At 37.4% G+C, this 10832-nt stretch overlaps 1 protein-coding gene across 1 annotated transcript; it reads right to left on the bottom strand.

The window, feature by feature from the left end:
- Positions 1-1046: 1046 nt before the first annotated feature.
- On the bottom strand, positions 1047-10522 carry LOC132544913 (fibroblast growth factor receptor-like 1). Its single transcript, XM_060208571.1, has 6 exons — positions 10341-10522; positions 9830-9980; positions 6154-6281; positions 4476-4657; positions 2590-2731; positions 1047-1873 (listed from the first exon to the last, which is right to left on the bottom strand). The coding sequence occupies exons 1-6, from the start codon at positions 10423-10425 to the stop codon at positions 1668-1670; spliced, it is 894 nt and encodes a 297-aa protein (XP_060064554.1). The 5' UTR covers positions 10426-10522; the 3' UTR covers positions 1047-1667.
- Positions 10523-10832: the final 310 nt, after the last annotated feature.

The raw sequence follows: 10832 nt of genomic DNA, 5'->3' as shown, positions 1-10832 counted from the left end.
GCCTCTGATCAAATGTGGCCAAAATACATTTATCCCAACAGAATTGGTTTTTCTTTTCCTAAGGATGCTTCTGATCAAATGTGGTCCAAATACCTTTATCCCAACAGAAGAAGAGATATCTCATATTAATTCCTCTACTTGATGATGTTTCAAATCAAATTTTGACAAAAGGAGAAGTATTTGAAATATTTGGCACTATTGCTACAAAAGGCTCCATCCCTCAGGCCCTAGGGGTCCAGGTTCATACAAAGGAGGCTCTGAGACCAAATTTGGTCCTTAAATTGCAAAGAGTTTGAAGCGTTAGCTTCAACCAGAAGTACGAACATTAATCCCACCAGCCAGTTTAAGTATGAGCATGTGCAGTGAAGTTGTTGTAGTTGTTGAACACAAAACAAATGGCTGGTTGTGGCAGTTCACCGACTTGCTGAGAGAGATTATCTATTGAATCACTAGAATTGGAGCCAGCTAAGAACAAGTTAGTGAGCAGCAGAAAAGGTGATACAACATTAAAGATTGAACTATTGAAAGGTAGAAGACAGAAAACAGAGCCGACTCACTTCAGACTAAGAGATCTTGAAAAAAAATTACCCAAATATGATATTAATATATATAAAATAAAAGACAGTTTTTTTATGCATGACTTCAATGTTCTTGTTTCCTCAGCATCTGATTTTAATATTTCTGTTTTAATTACTTGTGCTTAATAATTAAGATTTTTTAATGATTAAAATATTCATGTTTGATAAATTCTGATTAAGTGACAGACAAATGTTAAGAGGTTAAGAGATTTAAATGAAGTAGTAGTGAGATTCATAAATATGTACGAGTATATGAGGTTATATTCACAGGTCTATTTCGTGTCATTTACAGTTTTGTGAAGTGACATTCACAACTTTGCAAGGAAATGTTCACAAGTACAAACATTTATATTCACTTTTAACAAACTGAAAGCCAAATATCCTCAGCACTTTCTATCTCACTCAAATCATTTAATGTCAAGAGATCTTTACTTCTCTATATAAAATCTAATCTATAGAGATCTGTGTAGAATTTTATGCTTTTACTATGAGGTAAGGAAATCGTAATGTCTGTGGTTTTCAGTTTCAAAAATAAATACTATTCATTTGCCCTTGAATAGCAATCAAATAATATGAGGGTTCGTAGGAGATGCCAAATCTAGTCCTATGGCTGGTTACCTCCCTTGTGTTTAGATGAATGAAATTGCTTTATACATTGTCATTTAATCAAATAATGATGTTGTCTCCAACTATTTTAACCTTAGACTGATTTTAGGAAAATGACCCTTTACTTTTGTATTTCTAAAACCATTATCTGTTTTACTGGATATAATGTGAATCTAGGTGAATGTGATTTTTTGTATATTTGATTTATACATATCTTCATAATGATCAAACAGCCAGGTCCCAATGCTAAAAAACTGTTAAGAGTTAACCACTGGTTAGAGAAAAATTCAAATTGTTGGCACTGAAAAACAAGAGTATTTGATGCAAAATTAAAACTCCAAGTATGTCAATCTGACGTGTCTCGACAAATCTTCACACATGACATGATAAAAAATGTTCCTAAGTTTGTTAGATTCATATTTGAAAATTTTCACTAACCACTGGTTATCTCTTACCAGCCTTTCAACACCCAGGTCCGGATCTTTATGTCACTAAATCATGAGTGCTGTCAGATGTTTTCTCCACAGTAAAATAGGTTGCACCCTGATGTGACAATCTGGTTGATTTACATTTGCGATAAACCAGAATTGCTGCCACTGCAATACCAATGAGTGTCACTAACGATATGATAATTGACACCACCACCATGTTGTCACTGTGAACTGATGAACTTTCCATGGACTGATCACCTGAAAAAGTAAGTAATCATCTTTTCATTTTAAATGAAGAATACCACAAATATAGAAAAGCTACAAATAAGGAAAATAGTGCAATGTATTTTCATCATAAATCAAAGCATATTTTTCATGAAAGAGATGGGTTGAAAATAGATAAGACAACATAATGCAACAACTCTTTGAATCAAACTGCTGTAAACACACTTTCATGTCATAGATATAAAACCTACAAAGTTTGAAAGGAATTAATTAATGAAGGAGATTTCCATGATATCGCGAAAAAAACAAGGGGCAGTAACTCTTCCATGCAAAGTTGAATTAGAATGCTGATCAGTAAACACAATTTTAGATATGTCTTGAAACGCAAAGCCATATGGTCTTCTGTAAATGCAGATTATTATGACAGATATTACTCATAGGATTAAACAAAATTTAATTGTCAGGATTAACTTTTAACTTCTTGCAGATGTGTCATAGGTTTTAGAAGATCACATCTGTTTCATGATGCATGTTTGCTTTGTTTTGGTAATATTGAACTACTTGAGGCTTACAAACAACAGGTGAATATCATTGTTAAATTACCTTACCTGATCCAGGGGTGACCCATATCCAGGTAAAATAGTGGTAAACTTACCTGACCCAGGGGTGACATATAGCCAGGTATGATAGTGGTAAACTTACCTGATCCAGGGGTGACCCATATCCAGGTATGATAGTGGTAAACTTACCTGATCCAGAGGTGACATATAGCCAGGTATGACAATGTTCCACACCCTCGTTAATTATGATACAGGTGTACAAGCCTTGGTCATCATGAGAAATATTAGGTAAATAGAGTACTGGTGATTCGTCATTGTCGTACACAGTTGTCTGTAAGATACCAACATCATCAGGGATAAATCACCTTATGTTCTGAGATAATACATGGTCAGTGTCTTAAAATATATGTTGTATTCTGGAGATGATGCAGAGAGACAAAATTGGTAAGCCTCTGACGAGCCACTTTTGTCTTTCTGTTTCAAAACGCTCTATTCATCTGTATTATAATCTAATCATCCTGCTACAATGACTGAAAATCAGACAATGGAGACGTCAACATATTTGTTGTTAAGTCTTTGTTTAGCTGACGTTGAAGTTATGCTGAATTTCACCTGATGACTTACGCCAAAATAATTTCTCAATGCAGAAATATAGTTCTAAACTTCAAAGAATGTGACAGTGATTTTATGAATTTTTGTATTACTGTATATAAATATCAAAAGTAACTTTTTTATAATTGGCATAGAAAATGGAGCATCAACATATGGATTCTGTGGTTTAATTTTAGGTCCATCTTTGATTCCTGCAATATGTAATCTATGACCAAAGGCAATCAGGACGTTGGTTCTCTCCTCCTCCCATGGGGATCTTATCTTTAAAAGTTATTTTCATTGTTAAACATAATCTATATGCTACTTCACAAAGTAATTCTGTCAAATTAAAGTGTTTGCTAAAATACAGTTGTTTTCCGTCACTGCAGTATACAGCAAAAATATATGTGGCAGGTGTATTCCGACAACGGCAGCGCCAGTTGCAGGATAAAACACTACATTTATACAGCAGATATTGACCTTGACCTCTAAGTCTCTAAGAAGAGCCGATACTTCCATCACATGTAGTAATGAAGTGATGGGAGGTCTGTAATACAGAGAATATAAACCAAACTTTCTAATTCTGCTTTAACTGCATGTGGTCACCTACAAACCAGGAAGATATATCAATTCATATCAACACCACCCCATCAATAACTTAATTACCAAGGGGTTACTTACACCTTTACAGTCAGGACAAAAATATCAGTGAAACCGATTAAAGCTCCCCGAAAATGACTTTACTGGACACAAAATTTAATTAAAGGGCAATAATTATATAATTCAGAAGTTGTAAGCCCTGAATTTGGTATACTGTACATTCTCTTAGTATGACTAATGTATACACCAAGTTTCAATAACTCGTAAATTATACAAAAGACAGTTATGATTCTTGTACACTGCACTTCTCATTACTGACATCTATCTACCTATGAATTTTTTAGTTTTAGTGACATGCTTGGGACAAAATTATGACTGATGGAAAAAAGGACAAACAAACGGATTGACAAAGCGGGGACTATAAGGGCATACAAATACATACGGACACTACACTGAATATTGGTTTCCTATTGAAGCATTACTTAACAGACAACAAACACTTTTCACAACATATTTTTTCCTTTTACAGATGTTGATTGTTATCAGAATGCAAATCAGAAATTACAAACTATAAACAAGATGTGTTTATGAAACACTATGCTCCTGGTTGCAACAAAATCAAAATCACTAAGTGACAACAATTTGGCGTCACCAGAAAGGTGTTGTCACAAGGACCACATATGCCAGATGTAAAAGCCATACCTCTTATAATGCAAATGTTATGGCCAAAGGTCACATGGTGAAAAATGTTGGTACCACTGGCAAGTCCTGTTACAGGAACACAAACCCCTACATCTTAAGGAGCAATAGATATTGACAATGTTACAGTTGACAACAGACAGACAGCACAAAAATAATATGCCCCCGATCTTTCGAGTACCTACCTGTATGACAGTATCGTTAGTGATAGATTGGTTGAGAGAATCACGCTTGACCCATGAGACGTGTTTCAATGTGCCCTGGTCAAGTAAGACACTGCATTCAAGTTTGATGGACTCGCCCTGGGTTGCTGTCCTGTTTGAGGGGACTAGGGTCAGCTTCTGTCCACCATCTTGTCCTACATCCTCTGTAATAAAGTGCAGTCATTAAATGGGGTCAAAGATCAAAGTCCATGGAACTTATCCACTAAAATTCAGTGCTTTTTCCCCAAAAGGAGATAGACTGTCTTTACAGTCAATTATGGAAAATAATGGTTTCAAGAATGAATGTCTTTAATTTGTATTATACAGGAATATTATTTCTGACATGCATTCAAAATGAAATAACTAGTCACAAACTTAAAACAAGAATATCAGTAAAACCCAATGAAAGACAGAGAATAAGATTGTGTCAGTGAGATATATAAACTGATAGACAGAGAAATAAGATTGTGTCAGTGAGATATATAAACTGATAGACAGAGAATAAGATTGTGTCAGTGAGATATATAAACTGATAGACAGAGAAATAAGATTGTGTCAGTGAGATATATAAACTGATAGACAGAGAAATAAGATTGTGTCAGTGAGATATATAAACTGATAGACAGAGAAATAAGATTGTGTCAGTGAGATATATAAACTGACAGACAGAGAAATAAGATTGTGTCAGTGAGATATATAAACTGATAGACAGAGAAATAAGATTGTGTCAGTGAGATATATAAACTGATGGACAGAGAATAAGATTGTGTCAGTGAGATATATAAACTGATAGACAGAGAATAAGATTGTGTCAGTGAGATATATAAACTGATAGACAGAGAAATAAGATTGTGTCAGTGAGATATATAAACTGATAGACAGAGAAATAAGATTGTGTCAGTGAGATATATAAACTGATGGACAGAGAAATAAGATTGTGTCAGTGAGATATATTAACTGATGGACAGAGAAATTAGATTGTGTCAGTGAGATATATAAACTGATGGACAGAGAAATAAAATTGTGTCAGTGAGATATATTAACTGATAGACAGAGAAATAAGATTGTGTCAGTGAGATATATTAACTGATGGACAGAGAAATTAGATTGTGTCAGTGAGATATATAAACTGATCGACAGAGAAATGCGAGACCCTTGGGCTATGAAATTCATAATTTTGGTAAAACACCTTAAGTGCTTAAGAGGTTTCCATCCATGCACAGCATTTGATTCTACCCTTTCTGGCTGTAAAGAAGAAGATTTTTGAAAATTTGAGTCCATTTAACCCTTTAGACCCCGCCCCTTATGTCCCTGTGGGTTGGGGCCTGTTACTTCACCATTTTGGTTCATCTTATGCCAGGGAAGGTTTCTGCAAAATTTCATTGAAATCAGTTCAGTAGTTTTCAAGAAGAATTTGAAAATGTTAAAAGTTTAAGATACATGACATTGTCTCAGGTGACATAAAAATACAGAAATTAATTTTGAGTCTAAAATAACCTTCGATATACAGGCCAAAGACCAGTCAACAAATGTCAAGCCATTGTCCACTTCAGTTTAATAGAGAACCGGTTTTCAAAGACAAATTGAAAATACTTGGTAAATGAGACTTGAAGCATTGATATCTGATAGCGAAACTGGGTTCATGGTACAATGAACTCACCAGACAAAACTGTCAAAGTAAATATGACTTCCTTGCTGCCATACTGATTGATCCCGCGACAGGAGTAGTCCCCCGAGTCATTCAAGTGTAACGGAGAAATCACCAGCGTAGTACGAGATATATTGTACCTGTAATCCAACCAGTACAGTTCAAATTACAAAGAATTCACTTTTTAGGGAAATCTAGGTCAATTCAAAATGATGTCATGATTTCAAATTAAGAAGCTGGGAGCCACCATTTATACAAAATACTATCATTCCCACAAGCCCTTGGGGGTTGGGACCCACCATTTATACAAAATCCAATATCTCCCACAAGCCCCTTTGGGCCAGGACCTACCATTTATACAAACTCCAATAATTCCCACAAGCCCCTGGGGGCCAGGACCCACAATTTATACAAAATACAATCAATCCCACAGGCCCCCGGGGGCCAGAAGCCATCGTTTATACAAAATCCAATCATTCCCAGAGGCCCCTGGGGGCTGGGACCCACCATTTATACAAAATCCAATCATAACCACAGGCTCTTGAGGGCCGGGAACCCACCATTTATACAAAATCCAATCATAACCACAAGCCCTTACAAAATCCAATCATAACCACAAGACCTTGAAGGCCAGGACCCACCATTTATACAAAATCCAATCATAACCACAAGCCCTTGAGGGCCAGGACCCACCATTTATACAAAATCCAATCATAACCACAGGCTCTTGAGGGCCGGGACCCACCATTTATACAAAATCCAATCATTCCCACAGGCTCTTGAGGGCCAGGACCCACCATTTATACAAAATCCAATCATAACCACAGGCTCTTGAGGGCCAGGACCCACCATTTATACAAAATCCAATCATAACCACAAGCCCTTGAGGGCCGGGACCCACCATTTATACAAAATCCAATCATAACCACAAGCCCTTGAGGGCTAGGACCCACCATTTATACAAAATCCAATCATAACCACAGGCTCTTGAGGGCCAGGACCCACCATTTATACAAAATCCAATCATAACCACAAGCCCTTGAGGGCTAGGACCCACCATTTATACAAAATCCAATCATAACCACAAGACCTTGAGGGCTAGGACCCACCATTTATACAAAATCCAATCATAACCACAAGCCCTTGAGGGCAGGAAGCCACCATTTATACAAAATCCAATCATAACCACAAGCCCTTGAGGGCTAGGACCCACCATTTATACAAAATCCAATCATAACCACAGGCTCTTGAGGGCCAGGACCCACCATTTATACAAAATCCAATCATAACCACAAGCCCTTGAGGGCTGGAAGCCACCATTTATACAAAATCCAATCATAACCACAAGCCCTTGAGGGCTGGAAGCCACCATTTATACAAAATCCAATCATAACCACAAGCCCTTGAGGGCTGGGACCCACCATTTGTACAAAATCCAATCATAACCACAAGCCCTTGAGGGCCGGGACCCACCATTTATACAAAATCCAATCATAACCACAAGACCTTGAGGGCTAGGACCCACCATTTATACAAAATCCAATCATAACCACAGGCTCTTGAGGGCCAGGACCCACCATTTATACAAAATCCAATCATAACCACAAGCCCTTGAGGGCCGGGACCCACCATTTATACAAAATCCAATCATAACCACAAGACCTTGAGGGCTAGGACCCACCATTTATACAAAATCTAATCATAACCACAAGCCCTTGAGGGCCGGGACCCACCATTTATACAAAATCCAATCATAACCACAGGCCCTTGAGGGCCGGGACCCACCATTTATACAAAATCCAATCATAACCACAGGCTCTTGAGGGCCAGGACCCACCATTTATACAAAATCCAATCATAACCACAAGCCCTTGAGGGCCGGAAGCCACCATTTATACAAAATCCAATCATAACCACAAGCCCTTGAGGGCCGGGACCCACCATTTATACAAAATCCAATCATAACCACAAGACCTTGAGGGCTAGGACCCACCATTTATACAAAATCCAATCATAACCACAAGACCTTGAGGGCCAGGACCCACCATTTATACAAAATCCAATCATAACCACAAGCCCTTGAGGGCCGGGACCCACCATTTATACAAAATCCAATCATAACCACAAGCCCTTGAGGGCTAGGACCCACCATTTATACAAAATCCAATCATAACCACAGGCCCTTGAGGGCCGGGACCCACCATTTATACAAAATCCAATCATAACCACAAGACCTTGAGGGCCTTGAGGGCTAGGACCCACCATTTATACAAAATCTAATCATAACCACAAGCCCTTGAGGGCTGGGACCCACCATTTATACAAAATCCAATCATAACCACAGGCCCTTGAGGGCCGGGACCCACCATTTACACAAAATACAAGAAATAAAGTTATTGATGTTTGTATTTCTAGTTTGATAAAATTATATGAATACTTATTTTATATATTAATAACTCCCAAGCATTCATAAATACACCAAACTGTCTAGCTTGTGTTTACGTTAAATAGCAGGACTTTGTATGATGATATAATGAATACAAAAGTTGAAATAATCAGTCGTTCCTGACCAGCAACTGTCGTTAGGAAAGAGATGGATGGACAGAGTCCAAATGAAACAAGAGATCCCAGAGGGATCTTGGCGCCCACCATTTGAGGATCTGTTTTCAGTTCTTGAAGATTTGTTTATTTTTTTTTGTTTGTTACAGGTGTTGTAAATGTTCATGAACTGGTCTTTATTGAATGTACTCAATGATGACACAAGGTATTTTTATTAAGCACCTATTAGCAAATATCATTTGAAAAAGATCCCAAAGTATTATTAGATAGCAGTCAGTTACAGGTGGATAATGGACAATATGCTTGTGCTGTATTACTGTCGACATCCAAGATGGCTGCCTGTGGGCCACCTTGATTTCAAATCAGTCCAAAAAAGGTACAATGCACAACTAGGGACCAAGGGAAACCAATATCTATGAAATATCAGACAGATCCATCCAAAACTTCCTCAGATATAGCAGTAACAAGATTTTACTCTCAAAATCCAAGATGGCTGCCTGTCAGTCATCTTCATTTCGGATCAGTCCAAAAAGGTATAATGCACAACTTGGAACCAAAGGGAACCTGCATATGAAATTTGAGAAAGATCCATCCAGTACTTTCCAAGAAATAGCAGTAACAAACTTTTACATTCAAAATCCAAGATGGCCACCTGTCGGCCATCTTGAATTCGAATCAGTCCAAAAAAGGTACAATGCACAACTAGGGACCAAGGGGAAACTGCATATGAAATTTGAGAAAGATCCATCCAGCACTTTTCCAGAAATAGCGGTAACAAATTTTTACTTCCAAAATCCAACATGGCCACCTGTCGGCCATCTTGAATTCGAATCAGTTCAAAAAAGGTACAATGCACAACTAGGGACCAAGGGGAACCGGCATATGAAATTTGAGAAAGATCCATCCAGTACGTTTCCAGAAATAGCGGTAACAAGAATTGTTTACGGACGGACCATGGACCACGGACCATGGACGCAGGGCGATTTGAATAACCCACCATCTATTAGATGGTGGGCTAAAAAGGGATGTTAAGCCCACTATTTCGAAAACAAATTGTTGAAAACCAGATATTTCTCTATCTTAGACCATGATGTGACATTGGCTCAGAGATCTATAAATATTGCTCTACCTTGGACTATGATGTGGCCATATCTGACGGCCATGCCTGTACCAGTACAATATGGGGCGTGGTCTGGACGTCATGAGACAGCTGATCTTCATTGTCTCCCCTTCCTTATACTCAAGGTCAGTGACCGGCATGCTAATCAGCTTAGGGGGACCTGATAACATTACAATAAAAAAAATGACAGACATGAATTATCATTTTTAGCAAAGTAAAGATTATTATGTACAAACGAGTAAAGATGCTTATGTACAGCAAAGTAGAGATTGATGCATTTACAAGATGCTACATCATTTTCATTTGTACAGAGTGAAATTCTAAGTTTTTGAGTTTTCTAAGAATTGAGACAGCTCGAGTCAGACAAACTTCCCCAATACAAAGAGGTATTCAAATTACCAAAGATGTGTATAGTATCACTTAGGTCATAAAGTGTGTCAAAGTATTTTTATCAACGGGACTTAGGAAAGTCATGAGAATTAATACAAATTTTGATATGAGGACTGTACCAGAAATATACCTTTAGGTTCCAGCGTTGCTGCTCCAGGAATGACTAGTAAAAGTAAGAGAATGAAAAGCAGCATGTGATATCCATCAGACCTCATCCTTTTCAACTTTATCTACCATCCAGTGGACTGGTCACTTATTCCCCTTCCCTATTTGATTTCTCCTCTTCCTGTGTGATGTCCTCACAGCTGCCAGTGTCATACAAAACTGCTGGTGATAGGCATCTGAATAAGATCAAATCTCATTTACAACAGCTATTATCCAGATCAATTAAAAAAAAACACATATACAAAGACATATACTGTGTAAAGATAAATGAAAGAACAGATGCTCAAAAAGGACATTGCATATATCGAAATGGATAAAAAATTAAGACAACCTTCAATATATCCAAACATGTATGACCAGAAAATGACAAATACAAGGTATACCATAGTGATGAACAGGTAGTTATATAGATACAAGGTATACCATAGTGATGAACAGGTAGTTATATACATATAAG

This window comes from Ylistrum balloti, unplaced genomic scaffold, assembly GCF_031769215.1.
Source record: "Ylistrum balloti isolate Yb309-2 unplaced genomic scaffold, AGI_CSIRO_Ybal_v1 Utg369814, whole genome shotgun sequence".
Taxonomy (NCBI): Eukaryota; Metazoa; Mollusca; class Bivalvia; order Pectinida; family Pectinidae; genus Ylistrum; species Ylistrum balloti.
This window is presented reverse-complemented; position numbering and strand designations above follow the sequence as displayed.

Excerpts from the sequence above, each read along its gene's own strand:
- LOC132544913 (XM_060208571.1), bottom strand. The coding sequence starts at position 10,425 with ATGAGGTCTGATGGATATCACATGCTGCTTTTCATTCTCTTACTTTTA. Across the intron at positions 9,981-10,340 it reads AGCAACGCTGGAACCTAAAG|GTCCCCCTAAGCTGATTAGC; the intron begins GTATATTTCTGG and ends TAATGTTATCAG. Across the intron at positions 2,732-4,475 it reads CTAACGATACTGTCATACAG|ACAACTGTGTACGACAATGA; the intron begins GTAGGTACTCGA and ends GGTATCTTACAG.